This window comes from Vombatus ursinus, unplaced genomic scaffold (genome assembly GCF_900497805.2).
Source record: "Vombatus ursinus unplaced genomic scaffold, bare-nosed wombat genome assembly UNPS02014830.1, whole genome shotgun sequence".
In the NCBI taxonomy this organism is placed as follows: Eukaryota; Metazoa; Chordata; class Mammalia; order Diprotodontia; family Vombatidae; genus Vombatus; species Vombatus ursinus.
Genome location: NW_020954608.1, coordinates 48,630,248 through 48,651,492, shown reverse-complemented (window position 1 = coordinate 48,651,492; position 21,245 = coordinate 48,630,248). Strand labels below are relative to the sequence as shown.

The 21,245-nt window shown below is 37.4% G+C and overlaps 1 protein-coding gene across 2 annotated transcripts in view; it reads left to right on the top strand.

Annotated features, from left to right (window-relative positions):
- Nucleotides 1-2,287: 2,287 nt before the first annotated feature.
- Nucleotides 2,288-21,245, top strand: part of MGST1 (microsomal glutathione S-transferase 1) — a 30,657-nt gene continuing 11,699 nt past the window's right edge. Inside the window, exons 1-3 of one of the 2 annotated variants that reach the window (XM_027838708.1) lie at nt 2,288-2,365; nt 11,618-11,769; nt 17,205-17,299. In XM_027838708.1, the coding sequence (XP_027694509.1) occupies nt 11,644-11,769; nt 17,205-17,299 (221 nt within the window). In that variant the 5' untranslated portion in view covers nt 2,288-2,365; nt 11,618-11,643. Of the gene's footprint in view, nt 2,366-2,388; nt 2,478-11,617; nt 11,770-17,204; nt 17,300-21,245 lie in introns of those variants that run through there. The other variant, XM_027838709.1, reaches the window with a different exon arrangement.

The window sequence follows — 21,245 nt, the reverse complement described above, 5'->3', positions numbered from 1 at the left end:
GGGCACTCTCCTTAAATGGAGGTTTTGGGAGGAGCTATCCAATCAGTGGGAGAAGAGGGGTGGAAGCTATTTGCAACGTATGAATTTCAGGGTTGGAATGAGCTTCAAGATGAAGATCTGGGAGATGGTAGAGGAAGTGTGGAGTGTAGTCTGGAGAGAAATGAGTCTCACTGACAAGTTCACACTCCACTTTCCACTCAATTAATTTCAGTGGTTCCTTGTTACCTCTCCAATCAACTATAAACTCTTTTGCTCATCATTTAAAGTCCTTCACAATCTGGGTCCTTTGTACTTTTCCAACCTAATATATTACTGCCATTCTAGCCAAATTGACCTTTCTGCTGTTTCTCAAACACATTAAAACACTTCACACGCATACTCACATACACATACAAATAGCCAAAATGAATAGAACATGAAAATGTGATGCCATACATTAACTACATCCACACAAAGAAATAGGAATGCATTTATATTAAAATGTTTTTGCTGAATTGAAATCAAAAGACAATTCATTTCTTGTTGTTTTTGTTTTTGTATCACAAATATTTACACAGACACATAACTTGCTGAGAAACAGTTATATTCACTGACTGTGAACCCGTTATTTGCTTGTTTTATTGTGTATCTTTCAATAAAAGTCTTAAAAAATTCACCTGCTTGGCTAGCTACATTGATTAAATTAACTAAATAATTAGTTACTACAAAACAACTGGAGTTGACAAGGCTGATCTATCCCCTATCCCTTTATCCCCCAGGACAAACATAGAGATTTTTTTTAATGAGGCATATTCAATCAATCACATTGTTTTTAAGATTAAAATGCTTTTAATCATCCATAAAGAAATTTAAAATTATTGTTCATTTCATCTTTATCTCTTCTTCTAAAATTCTGATTTTATGTACATTTATAATACCTATTATATTCATTATATAATTTGTAGTTAAATAAATATACATGTATTGGGTATGTGTGCTCAAAAAAATTTTGCTGATAGGAGTGCACAATCAAAATTTGAAAGGCCACTGGTCTAGATAATGAAGAGGTTATGTAGATTTCAAACTTGTTGAATGACTGGACCCAAAAAATATTTCTTACTATTTCCCTTTCAACTTGGAAGGAGGTTTTTTGTGAAGTGTTCCAGGGACCTGTGCTTGGTTCTGTGCTATTTAACATTTTTTATCAATGATTTGGAGAAAGGCATACATGACAGGCTTATCAAATTTTCAGATGATGCATAGCTGGGAAGGATAGTTTAAGATCTTGACAGTCTAGAATATTGGGCCAAAATGAATAAGATGAAATTTAATAGAGATAAATGTAAAGTCTTACCCTTGGGTTCAACAAATTGACTTTATAAGTACCAGATGGAAGAAATGTGGCTAGGCAGCAGTTCAAATGAAAAAATATGAGTTTTTATTTAGGGGACTACAAGCTCAAAGGGTGTCAACAGTGTGTTATGGCAGCCAAAAACAAAATAAACAAAACAAACAAACAAGAAAAACTAAACTAAACTAAACTAATGTACTCTTGGCCTACCCTGCAAGGCTCAGCTTCCAAGTATAAAGAGTTTATAGTCTCTCTGTCCTCTGCCCTGGTCAGACCTTATCTGGAATAATCACATTTATTTCTATGCAACAACTTTTAGGTAGGACTCTGAAGAGATGGAGTGTTCAGGAGGCAAGTCAGATAATGTCTTTAAAAGACATAATTAGGAGCAATTTGAGGAATTTGCAAAGAGGGAAATTTAGGTATTATGGAAAGAAAAACTTCCCAAAACTCAGAATTAACCAGAAGGGAAGTTCATTATCTTGGGACCTAAGGATTTCCTCTCACTGGAGATCTTGAAATAAAGGCTAGATTTGTCAGTTATATTGTATAGGGGATCTTATTCATATATGAGGTTCCCTTCCAACTCTGAGATTATGTGATTAAGTGATTCTTTGATTGTTTAGCACTACACCCAGCTGAACTAAGGTCAGCCTTCTCTTTCCTTATCCCTTCCTCCAAGCACTGTTAAAATGCTATAGCTACAAGAAAATTAAAAAGATTTACTCTCTCTACACCTCTTAGGGAATTCCAAGAAGAGAGAAACTGGGTAGGGGAAAGGAAGTTCCCTAAAAACCAAATAATAGACCCAGAAAGAAGGGCTCTGTAGTGGGATCTGGAATATGTCTAAAGAGGGAAAAAGGTTCTGAATGGAGGAAAGCTATCAGGAGGCAAGACCTTTGTTTCATAAGCAAATAGGAAAGGGAGAAAATCTGGTTTCAAGACTGCTTTGAATAAGGGGAGGAGTCAATCAACTGCAAAAATATTGTGAAATTGTGAAGGCACTGGCATAACATCGGGGAAACTTGGAGAAAGGTTGGTTATTTTGCCTCTTCAGTGTTTTACAATTCCTTATTGGGTGTAAGAACCAGAGAAAATATCTGAAGGTGTGTTTGAGTGGTGACAGTATTGGTGGTGGTAGGAACAGGTACGAAACTGAAAGGGAAAAGGGCTTGAAACTTCCAGTTGCGTGTTGATCTTTGTTTCTTTGCAGGGGCGTTGGGGGAAGGGGGCGGCTGTAATTCTGCCTAGATCATGTTACAATTAGTGGCTAAACTTTTTTTTTTTTTTTTGGAACAAACCTGTATAATGCAGGACATGGGTTTCCTCCACCCCTCACTTAAAGTTTTTCAGTTTTTCAGTTTTTCAAATTCCATAAAGCAAGTTAAAGACTTCTTAAGAATTTCAATATTTACATGCCTGTGTGGTGAATCAGACCCTGATTTTCTAACTATAACATCCAACTGAAAAAAATTGCTTGTGATTGCCATAGAAAACCACAGCTAAAAGTTTTTGTCTTTGTTGCGTGATGGATGGGGCATTTTCACCCTTGGGTTAAATGACGTGATCTTCTGAAACTTCTGTGACCCTGAAGTTAGGAGGTATCCTTTGTATTCCAAGGATCTGAAATCTGTCTTGGCCTTTGCTTGCTCTCTTTGATAAGCGGTAAGTTATATCTGCAGCCTTTGTAAATGAAAAGATTATCAAAAGACCCATGCTAACTGCCTTCACACATCAGGAGATCCAGGTCTGGTTGATGGTGGCAAAGGTGCACTCCTCTTATCTTTTATTGGTGGGTGTGAGAAGTTAGGCAAGAGAAAATAATGCAGAAACCTCCTCAGTCCTATCCTGTTCTATCCTGTAATCTCCAGATTATTAATTGGGGTAGGGGAGGGTTTCATTTGACTCAGCTTCTCTGAAGGAGTCCTGGAGCAATGTTACTTATAAAAAAGTTTTTACCCTCCTTTTTCTCCCTTTCTCCCAAGTTTCTGAAGAGATGATTGCAGTAGGTAAGTTTGTATCTAAGTATTTGCCAGCATGTGGTAGGAATGTAGTTTCAAGATCACCAGTTGACATTATTTAAATTATTAATATTTAAATTGCTATCTCCTCACCTTTATAACCCACCCTCCTAGTGTTAGAGACTACTTCTTCAAAACCCTGAGGCATTGTTATAGAGTTCTTGGCTGTTTGGGAAGGGCTGGTGGTTAATCTAACCACTTCTGTGACCTTCAAGATAAGAGGGGAGAACATGTGATATCTTTAATCTAACTTTATAAATGGCAATTCGGACAAGATGAAAATACTGTACTCTGGTGAAGTGAAATGTATCTAAGGTTCTTACTTAGATGAGGTAAGCACTGTGGCAGAGCAACTAGAGAGCCAGCCACAGAATTAGGGAGACCTGGTAAAAATGCACTATTGCAAGCTGGACAGCATTTGTTGTAGTTTTTGTTAAATCGTGTTCAACTCTTCATGACCCTATTTGGGGTTTTCTTCACAGAGATACTGGAGTGGTTTATCATTTCCTTATCCAGCTCATTTTACACATGAGGAACTGAGGCAAACAGGGTTAGGTGACTTGTTCAGGGCCATACAACTAGGAAGTATCTGAAGGCCAGGTTTGAACTCATGAAGATGAGTTTTCCTGACTGTTGGCAGGGCACTTTATCCACTGCACCACTTATCTGCCCCAAGAATTTATGTTTAAGAGAAGATACCAGCCTACTTAAGTATAGGGAGCATAGGGAGCTCTCTTATGGAGAATTTTCTCTACCTATGAAATCACAGGTCGAATCTCTATTCCTATCCTTTACAGGGATAGGAATAGAGACTGGAACTGGGGTAAAGGACCTTTATCTTTCTTTTTTTAAAGAGTGGGGGATAGGCAGCTAGGTGGCACAGTGGATAGAGCACTGGCCCTGGAGTCAGGAGGACCTGAGTTCAAATCTGGCCTCAGATACCTAACGTTCACTAGTTGTGTGACTCTGGGCAAGTCACTTAACCCCAATTGCCTCACAAAAAAAAAAAAGAAAGTAGCTCAATTTTTAAAGAGTGGGGGAAGTAGCACTCATTCTGGAGGTTATTTAAGTTTAAATCCTAGCTCTGATACTTACTACTTGTGTGAGTTTATGACAGTTACTTAGACTTAGACCCATTGGAGTCTCAGTTTTCTCATGGAAAATGAAGAGGTTGAACTAGGTTGCTTTTGAGGTCTCTTCTAGAACAGCAGCTATGAATTTCCTGGCTCTCACTCAGCAAATCTCAACCTGTTCATCCCCCAAGAAACTCTTGTAAATTACAGCACAATTCTTGATCTGGATTAATAACATATATATACAGGATTAACCTATTGGAGGGCTCCGTGTGCCCATGAACTCATGGATCCAGCCTCACCTCTTTCCTCCCCCAAAAGGTAGGAAGTATGCATCACCATTGCCCTCTCAAAATCAACAATTTTGCTTCTCAAATTAACACTGGTCTTTTTAATGCCATATTCTCCAGGAACAAATTACAGGTTATTTTCCTTCCGGCCACTCTGGATTTGAATCTCCTGTCTTACAGAGAAGGTCATATCTGGGAAGATCATGCGGTTAGATACTCCTTTTCCATGTGTTCCATGAGAGATATAATATACAACATCCACAGACTGGATGTAAGGAAGCTCTGGAGGCAATAGAGGACTAACAATTTTGCATTTATAGGGAAATCAACAATGAATGCCCTCAGTAGTCAGGGTTGAAGTGTCCATTCTTCTATTTAATTGCTTGTATGACTATAGTCAACTCATTAAGTTCTCTGAGACATTTTCTTTTTTATCCACTCCTTTCATTTTACAGTTGAGGAAACCAAGGCCCAGAAGGGTAAAGAGACTTCTCCAAGGTCACACAGGTTGTAAGAGATGAAACTAAGACAACTCATTGTCTCCTTTAATATTCTGTACACCACAATTTAGTGAATACAAACTATCATTTAAATGTTGTTATTCATGGTGAAGATATTGATGTTGGTTTACAGTGTTTAGAGGTTTATGATCTTACATACTGACATGAGTCCTAAATCATCAATATGTACATTAGCAACATAAGTTCTTATCCTTATGCCTTAGGGTAGTCTCTCAGTAATGTGCTAATGTAAAAAAAGTTATTTGTGGGAAAATGCTGAATCATGTCCCTTAGGATATGTACTTACATTATTCACAAACAGTTATGTAATTACAGAAGTAGAAAAATAGCTTCTCTACTCCAGAATGATCTTTAAACTCTTTAAGCAAGAGATTACAAATCTGCTGCAATAGATACTATGGGGAAATAGGAAAGGAGTAGGATCTGAGAGAATCTTGAACTTAGAAGCTTCTAGAAAGACAAATACCCAGTCAAAAATATTTAATTAGTACCCACTGTATGCTGAGCACTGCCTCAGAGATGTTGAGGATATACTAAAGAAAGTCAATGCCTATTCCAACCCATTTGGATAGCCACGATCAGGGTGGGAACTTGAGGCCTAGAGGGCCACATGTGGCCTTGAGGTTGCAGGTTCCCCACCCCTGGCCAGAGACTAACCCCTTTACAAAGGACTGGATGAAAAATATGTTTGCTGCTGTCCACTAAATACTTCCCTGCCTGTCAAAAGCCTGCCTACCCTCAAGGATCAGCACAGATTGTATCTCCTATGAGAAGGCTTCCCTCACTGCCCCATTTGGAAATGTCTCTCCCTCCTCTGAATGCCTACTACAGCTTAAGACAGTTAATATAGACTGTTTTAGAGTGAAGTGATTTTTTTCATGTATTAACATCCTCACTCCTCAGCAAGACTGTATACTTCTTGAAGTAGTAGACATGTTTTATGTCTTTTATCTCTGATAATGCCTAGCACAGTGCCATACACAGGTTTGAGGTTCAAAAATGAAATACTTCCTGTTGATAATCACTAGCGATAACGAACATAATTCACCAGTGGGAGAACATCAGTCCTTGAATCCTGTATTTTTTATTCTGGACACAGTAATGATTAAAGCATTAGGCTAGAAGTCAGGAATCTTGGTCATTTCACAAGATAGCAGAATTTGGGGGCAGCTAGGTGGCACAGTGGATAGAGTGCCGGACCTGGAGTCAGGAAGACCTGAGTCCAAATCTGGCCTCAGACACTTGACACTTACTAGCTGTGTTACCCTGGGCAAGTCATTTAACTTCATTGCCTAGCTAAAAAAAAAAAGATAGGAGAATTTGAGTGTTAGGAGGAGCCTTAAAAAGGTCATTTAATCCAAACCCATATCTTCAAACAAATCCCCTGCACCACATTAATGGCAAATGGTTATTAAGCCTATACTTGATCCCCTCCATTGAAGATCTGACTATCTCATGGGGCAGCCCATTTGATTTTTGCATAATTCATTTTGTCCACATCACTAGGAAGCTTTGTAAAACTAGACAAATTATATAACAACTTTGAGCTACATTTTCCTTTTTTGTAAAGTGATGTATGATGATACATTATTAGGTTATTTTGAGGATTAAATTAGACAATGTATACAAAAGTTCTTTGAAAATTGTAAAGCATTCTTTAGTAATTAAGTATCATTATTATTATTGTCCTTAAAATACATGAAAGAATTTATGATCATATTGATATATATGTTCTTGCCAATCATGAAGTTTAACACCCATCTATGCATGCCCATCCTGTGACTTTCCTTCATGCCATCTTATAAATCCAACAGAAGTTCTAAATGATGTACTGGAGTCCTTCCTTTTTTTTTTCTTTACGTCATTTTATATACTAGTGGAGCACACAGGCTGTCCATTGGTTATCTATGTTTTCACCACATTACCATGTCATCTTCTGTTTGATCACACATTTCTTTGCTACTATCTATTTAGCTGCAATTTCCTTCTGTCTTTTGATTTCATTTACAATGAGAATGTCAAGATTGATAAACTGATTTTCTCCAATAATTTATCCATTTGTTTATCATTGGACAAAAATCTTGCATTTAGAACAGGGACTGCTAAGTTAAAGCTTATAGAATCCATAGGCTCTGGTCTATAATGTAGAATCAATTACTAATTCTATATTCTAGATCATTTAAAATTGATTTTCACTACCTTCTGCCCATTTTCCTGATACTCTAACTCTAACACTGCAAAAGCAGGAGGAGGAGGGGGTACTGAGGACCAAAGGTCATTGTATGTTTTACATTGTTTCATGATTGCCATGGTCATCCTAGGAGTGACAAACCTTTACATACTTCACTAGTTTGGTCCTTGGAAAGAACACTCGATCTGTTACCAGGTATTCAAAGCCTTCCCAACATGGTGCAACCTATTAGAGCTTAAGTTTTACTTCAATGATCTTAGAAAACCCAGGGCACCTCTAACCCATGATGACCCACCAGAATAGGAATTAATATTTTATTTTCTATAATTTAATTTCTGTTATCCAAGTTTCATGAATATTGACCTTTTCTTTTTTTCTTACCAATCAATCAACATGCATTTATTAATGATTTACTATGTGCCTGGCATTATTCTAGGCCCTGAGGATAAAAAAGAAACAATCATTACTTTTTATATTTTATCAGGAGAGACCACAGGTACATGCATAATTATGAGTACAGAATGGCTTTATTATTTGCTTACTCAAAATTCCTACCAATCTCTTTCTTAAATGACTTTTATTCTTACTACATCCCTGCCTCTCCTCTGGCATAAATTTTCACAAAAAGAGATAGGAAGTGTTTTGTTTTAGCCTTTCTCATTTTTGCAACCTTTGGAGTTTTCTACTTTTGCAAGGCAGGAGCTTTGCCAGGGAGGAACATGGTGATATCTTTACAAATTTGACTTCGAAAATGTACTTGGCTGAGCATGCATCCTTTTAATAAATGTTATGGCCTTGATTTCTGTGACTTGTGCTAACATTTCATTTCTACTCCTTTATATATAGATGACCTTTGTATATAGACTACCCCTATGATAGTCTAGGAAGAGGAAGAAATGATCCTGAGTCTGACAATTAATGGCACTATATTCCATTGGTACTAGCTGTGGAGTTTTGACACCTCTACTAAAAACTATAAACTAGATGGAGTAAATCACCATCCTTAGTGTTTGAAAAACAAATAAATTTTTTGAGCAAAAGGCATTCTATAGTCTTTGTTATTGTTCTTCATTACTGAACATGCTTAAGCAAAGTATGGTTGACTTTTTTGGAGATATTGTTTCAGGGAAGGGATGGTTTGGACTTGTGGAGTTCTTTGAGAATGTATGACTGTATAAGTCTGTCCTAATAAAAATGTTATGTCTTTCCTTCAACTACCAATTTATTTCTTAATTTTTCTCTTTTTGTATTGGAGTAAGCCTGTGATTTCATCAGTGGATGTATTCCCAGTATGGAAACTCCTTCTACTAATGCAGATGAGCAATTTGCTTGTCTTTCTAGTCTTTGAGAATTTCTTGAGTACTGAGAGGTTTAGGAATTTCGTCACACAGCTAATATGTGTTAGAAACAAAATATGAACCCAGGTCTTAATAATAAAAAAAAAGCCATGCTAGTCACCATTGAACCGTACTGCCATAGGCCAATTCCTTATAATCATAGAAATTCTTCTTTATCTTTTCTTTACAAACACTACTTCTGCTCAGTGAGGAAAAAGCCCTGGATTTTAAAATTAATGACAGTGCAATACCATAATGAGTCTGTGAAATACATCAATGTGGATATTCCTTCCATTTCATCAACACCTCATTCTGTATGATTTTAGTTCACATTGTCCTACAGATCATCGCCGAGAACTACCCAATGTGCTAGAAAGTTGATACTTGGTTTCTTTACATTTTGTGATGCTATTTACAGTACCCAATCTGTCCATCTGTCATTTCTCAACCTTCCTGAATGACTGGTCTCCATAATTTTTTTTTATTATACACTATAGCCCTTCTTTGTGCATAGCTTATAATTGGAAATGTGTGGCAAGCAGCCTACTCATGATCACCATACATCTCTTCACTGCTCTTTGGATTACTTATAACCTAAATATGGGCAGTCTCATGTCTGCCAGCTCTAACACTAACCATTGCAGAGGCTAAGTGGCTCCCCTATTGCCTCTGGACCAAAGATAAATTCCTCTGTTTGGCATGCAAAGTTCTTGACAACTTGATTTCTTCTAGTCATCTTTCACATGATTTCCCTCCACACTCTATGATCTAGGTATCCTGATTTACTTGTTCTTTATACACAACAGTCCGTCTCCTGTCTGTGTGCCTTTGTACTCACTAAATACACCCAATTCCTAGTGTGGAGATTCTTTCTTTCTCTTTACCTCTACCTCTTGGAATTTTGGGTTTCCTCCAAAAGTCATCTCAAGTATCACATACTTGGAGGTATTTTAAGGAGCCCCTAGCAACTAGTGCATTCCTCTCTAAGGTTAATTGATTTTTTATTCATATATATCACATATTCCATATAGATTTATATCTATATATATACACACATATCTGTATGTGTGTGCATATGTATTTTTTATCTCCTCGATTAGAGTGTGATTACCTTGAGAAAGGAACTCTAGCAATTTTGACTTTATTGTCTTCTGAGTTTGTATTTTGATCCTCCCTGTCACCATAGGAACTTTCTACAGTCAGGTTCATTTTTCAATTGTTTGCTACTTTGTCCAGCCTATTTTTTGACTTTTAACTCTATGTTAAAGTGGGGCTCTTCTGCTGGGGTGGAGGAAACACTTCCTTCTGTGGATTATTCAATTTATCCTATATGTAGCTTGATTGTACGTAGTTGGAATATTGTCTCCTTTATTAGAAGACTGTGAGCTCCTTAAAAGCAGGGACTGTTTTTCATGTTTCTTTGTATTGCCAATGCTTAGCATAGGGTCTGACATATAGTAGGTACTTAATAAAGGTTTATTGACTGACTGACAAAACCTCCATAACAAATATGCATAGTTATACAAAACAATTTTCCACTTTGGCAATTAAAAAAATATATGTCTCATCCTGCACCCTGCACTCCCTATCAGGATATGGGCAATGTGTTTCATCATGAGTACTCAGTAAAGGTGATGTTCTTTCTAAGTTGTTTGTACAGTATTGTTGTTAGTGTATAAATTGTTCTTTTATTCACTCTGCATCAGTTAATCCAAGTCTTCCCAGGTTTCACAGAAACTATCCCTCAACAATTTTTAGCAAATAGCATTTCATTACTTTCATATACCATAATTTTTTCAACCATTCTCCAATTAAGGGGTGCCCTTAGTTTCCAGTTCTTTGCCTTTGCAAAAAAGAGTTGATAGAAATATTTTTGTACATATAAGTCTTTTCTTCTATCTTTGATCTTTGGGTGGTATAGGTAGACAGCTCTTGAAACTCATTAGTTAGCCGCAAGGACTTATAGACTTTCCTGGCAAGAAGATTTACATGTATTTTTATCATTTGCATTAAAAAAATGAAATGACAAATAGTATTATTTTATGTGTTTTGGTAAGTCGAGTGAATAAATCAATGACATAACCTTTTCTGATCCATCTTTTTTTTTTTTTTTTTAGTGAGTCAATCAGGGTTAAGTGACTTGCCCAAGGTCACACAGCTAGTACATGTCAAGCATTTGGTCTGAGGCCAGATTTGAACTCAGGTCCTCCTGACTTCAGGGTTGGTGGTCTATCTACTGCACCACCTAGCTGCCCCCCGATACATCCTAAAGGCTGAGATTTTTATATTTTTCATTGTATCCCCAGCCTTGCTCACAGTAGGTAGTTAATAAGTATTTCTTGGATTTTGCTTTAGATTTTACTTTTAGAATGGCTTCACAAAATTTCATATAATCATGTGATCTTGGAGTTGAAAAGTAGTTCTGATGTCCACTCTTTACAAGAGGAATCCTCTTTATAATATCGCCAATAAGTAGTCATCCACACTCTGCTGATGGGGAGCTCCCTACCTCCCAGAGTGCTCTATTACATTGTTGGAGAGACTTAATTGGTAGTAATTTTTATTACTCTTTCTTGCTTGCAGTTTTCTCATTTTAGCATGTGCAGAAATGGTGTAGGTATACTCTTGTCTAATAGTGTAGAACCAATATTTTGAAATTTAAAAAAATTACATTCTTATTTCTTTTTGAAGCCAAGACATAATTGACTTTCTCCAAGTAATCCAGGATGGGATTATTGTTTATTTTGTCTTTTTTTTAAGCTACATTATTTCTGCTGCTGCTCAAGAGAATCAAGTATCTAATGATTGCTATTTTGGTTATTGTCATTTTTAAAATAGCTAAGTTCTTTTTTAGGACATCAGTTGAACTCAAGCAACAAAATGGTTGAATTTTCCCAGCTGGGTGACAATGAGGTTTTCTCAGCTTTTACCACCTATGGAACCATTGCCCTTGCAAAAGTGATGCTGATGAGTGTTATAACATCATTCTTCAGAATAACAAGAAAGGTAAGAAATAAGAAAAGTAATGTGGCAGAACCAACTGAAGTGCCCATTAAAATATGAAGATATCAAAAGTGATTTTTTCCCTTTTCCTATTTTTAAATCCTGAGTTTCTTCAAATAATGTTCTTCAGTTACTTTTCTTAGCCTAGTAGTTCTTTGTTTAATGTCACAAATGGAATATATACCCACCCTAATTATAAGGTAGTCATTTTTATACAGCTGGATCTGATATAGTTATAGAACTAGAGCTCTGTTCCTGAAACTTGTAAGTTTTATTAGAAATGCTTCCTCCACCCACCCCGTCAACCACCTTCATTGTAGCTTTCACCTTTAGTCATGCTGCATAGAGCACTCAGCCCTTGGAATATCCAATTTAGCAAGCAAGAATCTTGTGATTCAAGAGCCAAGTTTAGCAAATTAGAGATTAGAAAAAAAAGATAGTTGTTTTCAATCAGCTGTTGGTGTCATTGGCATGAACATGAATTTAAGGGGTAGGCTAGAGATCATCCCCCTAACCCCCTCATTGTACAAATAGGGAGACTGAGACCCATCATGGTTATAAGTGATTGCTCCAAATCACATAGGCAGTATGGTGGCTGCTTTAGTCTACTGGTTCCTCTATCTCTGGTGCTTGACCCTCTTTGCTGCAATTGGCTTACTAAAGCCTATTAAATATCAGTATTAAATATCAACACTAGGATTTGACTCCAGGTCTTCTGATCCATGCTACAATGGAGAGGCTACTGAATTTTGAGTCAGAGGATTTTAGCGTGAATCCTGAATCCTTGACTTACTACATAACTTGACTAGATGACCTCTGAAGTGTCTTTTAGCTCTAAATCTGTGGTATGGCACTATGATGCCAAATATAGTGCTTTTTCCATTATACTGTTCAGATCTTCCTATGACCTGAGCAAATTGTTTGGCTTCTAGACCAGCCTAGACTCTTGTGTTTTTTTTTTAGTGGAACTAAATTCATTATGTAGCATAAACCATATACAGAAGTGACTTTTTCTGTTATCTTATGAAGAAGTAGAGAATAAATGCTTTTTTGTTTATAGGATCCTTTATTGGAGATGCTTCTTGGGAAATGGTGAAATAGGAACAGTTTTTTTGCAGGGTGCTATCTTCCTTATCATTCTCTTTCCTTTCTCCTGGGTCCTCTACCCTCAGGGTGTAATTATCTTATATCCTATAACTCTAGGGCTCTTCTCTTAGTCAGCTGTTGTATCTGCTAACTTGGATGCAATGCATACCCATTATGAATGTTTATATACATATATATGTATGTATATATTTTTATGTATAGGAATATGTATAGGAATGTAGGAATATATTATAGAACAAGTTAAGTAGAAGTAGTTAAGAAGGAGAGAAAAAAGGAGCAGTACTTGAATGAAGGAAGAGAAGGAGAAAGACTTGAATATGAGGAATGAAAGAAAGAAAAACTAGACAAACAGGTGAAAGAAAATAGTGAGTCAATGGAAAGAAATTGACTATGGCTGCCAAGGCACTACTGCAGCAAAAAGGAGCTAGCAAGGGGAAGAAAATTATTCAGGAAAATTGGTCAGTCAATAGTCATCTATTGAGCATCTACTATGTGCCAGGCACTGTGCTAAGCCCTGAGAAAACAAAACTAGAAAGATACTCTTTGCACTCAAGGAGTTTTCATTCTAGTGGAAGAAGATAACGCAAAAAAGGAAGCAGAAAATGAGTGGGACTTGGGGGTAGAAAAAAGGTACCTGGCCTAAGCATAGTAGAGGAAGTCTGGAGTATAGCCTAAAGAGAAATCAGAGATGGCTGGCCTGAGTGCCCTTCTTATATGCAGTTTCTGACAAGAGCTTTGTGTGTGTGTGTGTGTGTGTGTGTGTGTGTGTGTGTGTGTGTGTGTCTATGCCTATTCCTATGAACATATGCCTATATGTATACATATACATATACATGGACGTAGACATAGACATGCTCTTTCTGGGAGTTTCCTATATTTATGAAAGCATGGGTTTGGTCCATGTTCACACATAACACAATGCATATAATACATACGTGCACATACATACATAATGCACCTATACATTGATACACACGTACATCTGAATTCCAGGGCTAGAGTGAGGATTTAGATGAAAGATCATGGTAGAAAAGATCTGCGGTACAGCCTGGAGAAGAATGAGGTCACAAGAACTACTAGAAAGGTTAACAAGGAACTGAGGATGTTCGTTTCAGAACGTATGCAAAGTAGGGAAAAGTTTTTCACTGGAGAAGTTGTGTACCTCTAGGGCACATCTCTGTCATAGCCAAGTAATTGCTATTTACTCTAAGTATAAGCTGCTATTCCTCTCAGAAGAAAAGGTAAAAGAGGCTCAAAGAATGGCTTTATGCTCTTGGAATAACTTGGAACAACCTCAAGTTTTCAAGGAGAATTAAGTGGCGCATACATGTACACAGAGAAGGGTTTCAGTGTGATAAGAAATGATATGAAGAAGTTGAAGGTAATCCTGACATGCTTCAATGAGTTGGAGGGTGGAAGAATGTGCCTTGGAAAAGAAAGGGGAGAAAAAGCAACTGAACAACTTGGGACTAAGTTACAGCTCTGGGGCTCTTACCGAAGAAGAGAGAGTGGAGCTCTTGAGGATGAAGCACTTGCTTGTCCTCCAGGGAAAGATGATGGATGTATACTCACAGTTGTTCTTAGGTGAGGATTAGGGTCAGAAGAACAAATGAGATCAAATGTGGATGGCTGAATGTAAGGCATTACAATTGGGTTCAAGCATCAACCTAGCAAGTGAAGGATGATGACAGCGTGGTCAGATGTGATTGTCTAAAAAAAGATCTGCTAGTTTTTATAGATTCTGAGCTCAATATGAGTTAACAGTATAATGTGGCAGCCATGAAAGCAAATATAATATTAGACTGCATTGAGAAAGACATGTTATCCAGGAGTAGGGAGGTGATTATCCCACTATCCTCTGTCTATACACATCTACCTCACTTCAGTCTCTTTATATTCAGCTCCAGATATCATATTTTAGGGAAATCATTGGAAGCTAAAAACTCATCCAGAGAAGGAAGATCAGGGTGAAGGGCCTCAAGATCATGCCATACAAAGATTGCTTAAAGGAATTGGGAAAGTTTAGCACAGACGTGAGAAGAATGTATCGGGGTGGGGCAGGAAGAGATTGCTACTTGTCTTCAAGTATTTGAAGGGCTACCATGTGAGAGATGAATTAGGCTTGTTTTGCCTAGTCCCAGAGGTCAGAACTATAAGCAATAAGTAGAATGTGCAGAGAAGCATATTTATCAAATAAATCTGTGGATGAGATAATTTTTCATGTATAGGTTAAACTAGATGAGGTAGGTTGATAGCCCTTTCCAGTTCTGAGGTTCTGTCATTTTGTGAACATGGCAAAATTGAATTTCTCTCTTCTCTCTCCCTTAGCTCCCAACTTTATTCAACCTCTAAATTTCCCTGTTGAGCTTTGTGAGGGTACCACCATCTTCTCAGTTATAAATTTCCACAACCTTAGAGTCATCCTTGATGCTTCCTTGTCCCTCAGATGATATAGTCTAATTAACTAACAAGTCATCTTAATTGCGTACTCAAAGGACCACCACTAGTTCAGATCTCATTACCTCTCAGCAGGGTTGTTGAAATAAACCTCTTATTTGTCTACCTGCCTCGGGTCTCTCCCTTCTTCAATTCATTGTTCATATAGCTGCCAAAATAATTTTCTTAAGGCACAAGGGCTGACCAATGTCACTCCTTTGCTGACAGATTTTCTGTGACTCTCTCAAGCAGTCTCTAAGATAAAATATAAACTTAATAGTTTAGCACTCAGTGCAAGAGATATTTGAAATGGGTAGAAAACAGTTTGTACCAAAAGAAAAAAAAGAGGTCTGTGAGTTCAATATGAGTCAATAGTCCAATATAGAAGTCAAGACAGGTAACATAGTCTTAGGTTTATAAGAATATAGACCTAGGATTTAGGATAGAAAGTATTTCAGAAGTCATCTCAATCAAGCAAGAATCAATAAATATTAAATGCCTACTATGTGACAAGCACTGTGCTAAGCACTAGGGATGCAAAAGAGGCAAAAGATATACCATACCATCAAAGCTCTAATGGGGGAGACAATATGGAAACAAATATATGCAAGGCAAGTCATATATAGGATAAAGAGGAAATAATTAACAGAGAAGGTACTAGAATTCAGTTCAAATATTTTACAAATCAGGAAACTGATCTTCCATAACCTGGTTCCAATCTAACTTTCCAGCCTTATTTTCCTTTATTCCCTATCATAAACTCCACATTTCAGCAGTGTTCTAGCTGTTCCCTGAACTTGCATTTCGTCTCTTGTTTCCATGCACTCACTTAGGCCTTCACCTCTATCTGGAAAATGTTTCCTCTTCATTTCCACCTTTCATAATCATTCTCTTCCTTCACCATTCAGTTTATATTCCATTTCTTCCATAAAGCCTTCTCTCATCCCATTAGTTCTTCATATCTTTCCTTTCTCCTTAAATTTTCCTGCTGTCCTTTGATGTCTCCATTACCACTACCCCATCCTTCAACCTCTCTCTCTCTCTCTCTCTCTCTCTCTCTCTCTCTCTCTCTCTCTCTCTCTCCCCCCCCCTCTCCTTAACTATGAATATATTTTATCCTTTACTAGAATGTAAATTCCTTGAGGGTTGAGAATGCTTGTCTACCCTCCTCCAACCCCCTGGGATTCCCAGTGCCTAACACAATGCCTTTCACATAGTAGACAATTAGGAAATGTCTATTGAAATTTTTGTTTGCTCTCAAATTTCAAGGAATAGAGAAAATCGTTTCATGCAGCAAATCTGCACATCCAGGGAAGAACACTTGTATACTTGCTCTGTGCCACAGTGGATAGAGCAGTGGGCCTAGAGTTCGGATGACCTGAGTTCAAATCCTGTCTCAGATACTTACTAGCTATGTGACCCTGGGCAAATCACTTAACCCTCTTTGCCTCAGTTTCCTCATCTGCAAAATGAGCTGGAAAAAGAGATGGCAAATTATCTTTGCCAGGAAAACCCCAAAGAGCATCATGAAGAGTTGGACATGACTGAAATGACTGAACAACAACAAAATTTCATTTGAGATATATGGGAATTTGATTAAATTTTCACCGAATTGCTTAACCTTAAGTTTTGCCGAATGCATATAATAAATTATTCTATATAAGCTGTGAGATCTCTAAAACTGACATCATCTTTAACTTTTTACAATCTTTTAGACATTTTTGTTTGCTTGTTTTTGTTATTTAAATCTTTTCTTATAAATGTATATTTGTGGCACTGACCTTTTTCATCTCATGCGATGGTGCTTTATTTTGCATGGTGAATAAAATTCCCATTTTAATTAAATATTTCTCCATGTTTGACATTGTATGTGTTTATGTGTGTATTTAAAATAGGCTTTTGACAACCCAGAAGATGTTCCAAACCCTCACAAAGAGGAGAATATTAAGAAATTTCTTAGGAAAGATGACAGAGTTGATCGTGTACTTAGGTAAGTTAATATCTCTTGAAAACTGTTGCTGTTGTAAAAATACTGGGATAGTAATTGGAATCCCACAAGGCTTTGCGACCTAGAGGCTGTATATCACCTACTCTAAGTTGTTAATTCAAAGTAGGTAATCATAGTGTTAGAAACCCAAAAGTCTCCATATTTCGATAAATTTGATGAATCTTTTATCTCATTGCTGTGGATACTCTATCCATTCACCCCAATCCATTAATGCTGTTTCATTTTGTGCCACTCTTTCTTTGATCTTCTGTAAACCTTCCATGGAGAATTCACCCAAAATGTTTGGGGCCTTCCCCTAGTTCTCTTGGTAGTATATGCCTATCAATGGAACACAGACTCTATATCAACCACTCTTACTCACTATTGCCATACAATCACCCTACCCTCTAATCCAGCAATTGTTCTTGTTATTTAATTGCTTCTGTCATGTCCAACTCTTTGTGACCCCATTTGTGGCTTTCTTGGCAGAGATACTGGATTGGTTTGCCATTTCCTTCAACTCATTTTACAGATGAGGAAACTGATGCAAATAGGTTTAAGTGACTTGCTAAGGGTCATACAGCTAGTAAGTGTCTGAGGCAGATTTGAACTCAGGTCTTCCTAACTCCAGTCCTACCACTCTATCCACTTTGCCACTTAGCTGTAATCCAGTAATACATAGGCTTGTAGAATATAGATGTAGAGATTGAAGGGATGTCAGAGCCCATATAGTAAAACCTTCTGATCATATGGATGAAGAAAGTGAGACCTTGGGAGGTTAATGGACTTGTTCAAGGTCATACAGGTAGCAAGCATCTCTCTGATAATATCCTTTATACCATTTCTCTTATAGAATTCTTGGCTGGTAATGTGTAACAGCCTACTCATGCCCATCATGTACCTTTCCAAAATCTCTATACTATACTACACTGATGTTTAGTATATATTTCAGCAAAATTTTAAGAGTTATTCTCTGGAGGGTTATAAGGCACTAGTTTTCATAGGGAAAATATGAAAGACAATGAATGGGAAGGAAGCCAGATTCAGAAAAATGTAGTCAGCTTCTCTAGACTGTTTCCTTTTTCATTTTCTGGAAGTGAAAATAAAACCTATTGCAAGGAGATGGAGAATAGAGTTGTTTTTTTTCCCTGAAGTTTATAAACCAAAAGGGAATCTATTTAGAAACTTTTTCTTGAGATTTAAAACTATCTAATTTGGCCACATTCAGTGGCTTAATATTTGAGTAAATAAGGCGCACTCTTCTCCTGCTTCCCCTCTGGTTATTTAATTCAATACAAGCTTAAAACACTGATAGCAATTACTTATGTGGCTTTGGAAGGGTTCTTTAATCATTAAAAAATATAATTAATATACTTATTTTTAAAACATACTGAATGTTATTTGAAGGGCTTCAATCTTTACATTTAAATGCACTTAAAATGTAACTTTTAAATCCAGATTGCAATGTTAAGGATGCATCCTAACTTCTTATCCTCTGGGGCAGGGCTTCTTAAACTTTAGCCCAGAGTCGTGACCCACAGTTTAAGGGGCGCTTCCCCTTCTCTTCCCCCTGTTCCATCTTTTATATCTTCTAATTCATACCCATTTATGAAAGTGGCTGAGATACATACATATTTGGACTTTTAAGATGTTTTACATGCATTAAAATAATAAAAACATTTTGCTTTTGTAGAGAATAATTAATATAGATAGAAAATAGTTGTATATATTTCTTCTAAAGATCAACTTGTGAGCCCCTATCTATGTATTCCATTTTATTAGTCAATAAATGTGTCAAATAGGACACATTTGAAATGAAAATGTTTAATAAAATGTCAATAAAAGTAGAAAAACACATTTTCCCTACACATGTAGGCACACTATACTACCATGCCATCAGTGGGAAGAGTGGACACATACACAGATCATACATGGTAGTGCAAAGATAGTGAACTTGTGTGCCAGAGCACATGTATGGAAGGTACACATATAGATAGGTCAAACATCTAGAGAACATATGTCACCCAGGCACATTGTGGGAGGACACACAGATACATTTTGGGAACACTTAGCTGGGGGAACATATTGAGAAAATGTGGCCAGAGTCCACATACATAGAAATAATTCATACCTTAGTCTTTGAGGCTGCAGGCCCTCCACTAAATTCTGGTTAAGTCAAAGTACTACTCCACTGGGGTGTATACCCTTCTGGTCTCCACCATATACTTTGTCTCCGCTGGACATGTTGGTTGGTTGTTGTCCTTCATTCTCGAAGAGGACCAAAATGACATCACTATGCTAGAGTAGAGTTATAGTATGTTTGACTGTGGCTGATTGGACCAATAGGAGTTCAGAATGTTCTAACCACAGGGCAGGTATCTACATTACCAATTGCCTCAACACTGTGTGTGTGTGTGTGTGTGTGTGTGTGTGTGTGTTGAATATTCACTCATCTAGGTGATCAGCTGGAATCCTGTCTCTTCTATCAGGAAGACACAAAATGGACTTCAAATTCCCATGGAAAGAGAATGACGATGGTGAGAAATATTTATAATATGACTATTATAACATCATCAGTGTCAATTACTTCAGCTTAGAGAGAAGGAAAGCAGTAGATCTGCTAGACAGTTATACAAATCTGTGACTATAGGAGAACAATTTTCTCCTTATTTTGTGCATAAATTAATCTTTAGGAGAGAGAAGATGATAAGGAGAGGGGCAGATTACAAATAGCCCATGTGAACATTTGAGGTGGATTCTCTAAATTTGCACATCTCATGTTTCTTTTGAACTACTTCAATTCTGCTATGCTTACGGAGCACAATACATTCTCTGACAAGAGTACACCATGCTGAGCAGTACTGTGCCAGTATCTCCTGTGTCATACAATCAATTACAAAGTTCTCAAGAGAGACCTTAAGAGAGACCTTGTATCACTTCTTCCGGCCACCATGTGAAAGCTTGTCCTGTGTGAGTTTTCCGTAAAATAGTCTTCATACATAAAATAGACTTTGTCTCTGCTGGACATGCAGTCTGTGCCTGGAAGTAAAGGATGTCTCCTCATTAATTCCAAGCATGATTGTTTGTGGAGATTTTCTCTGCTTCCAGCTTCTGGCTTCAATTGGGGCTCTAGTGTTCTGTCTTTCTCTTAAGTAGAATGGGCTTTGCCATCTGGGTTTGGTTTAAAGTTATTCAGCATCAGAGCTCTTTTAGGTCAGCAGCCCTTCCACTCATTCATGGGCCAAATGAATCTCCGCCTAAGAAGGGGAACAAAATTCAAAGCCTTTCCCACTTATCCCCCTTCAGGTCAGGCTTGCCTTCTTTTTCATAGTCTTGGCAGTAAAGCTCTGCAGAACACACAACAGAAGTTCTCTGTGCTGTCTATCTAATGCCCTTGGTCTTAATTTTTTTATTTTTCATTTAAGGAAAAACTCTTGGTCACGGTTTTGTATTTCCCCTCTGGAGACCTCACTCTAGCTTAGGGCAAGCATTCTTAATGCTTCCCCATTTGTCTTGAATGGCTTGGCTACATTTAATCAACCTTTTTTTTAGAGTCTGGTCTCCTGACAAAACTTTTAGGTCTCTTAGGGTCCCATGGTCCCCTAGTTTTTCAGTTCCAAAGCTGATTCTGCCTGTCTATGGATATTAGTGGGTGGGTGGAAAAATTGAAGTCATAGAGAACAAGTTAAATCCAGGGGGAAAAGTTGCAAGTTTTCCCCAACATAGTCACCTTCCTGTTTTTATTATGTACATATGACCATCAGCTATTTAAGCCTTTTCAGTTCCATGTGATGATCTGACATCTATTTCATTGTCACTTCTGCTCCTTGTCGCTAGGTCCTTCCTCTGGGACCAAGCAAAACAGGTTGTTCCTCTTCTGTATACTATTCTTCAAATATTTGATGATAACTAACATCTTTATGTGGAGGAGTTTCAATTCCCTCACCAA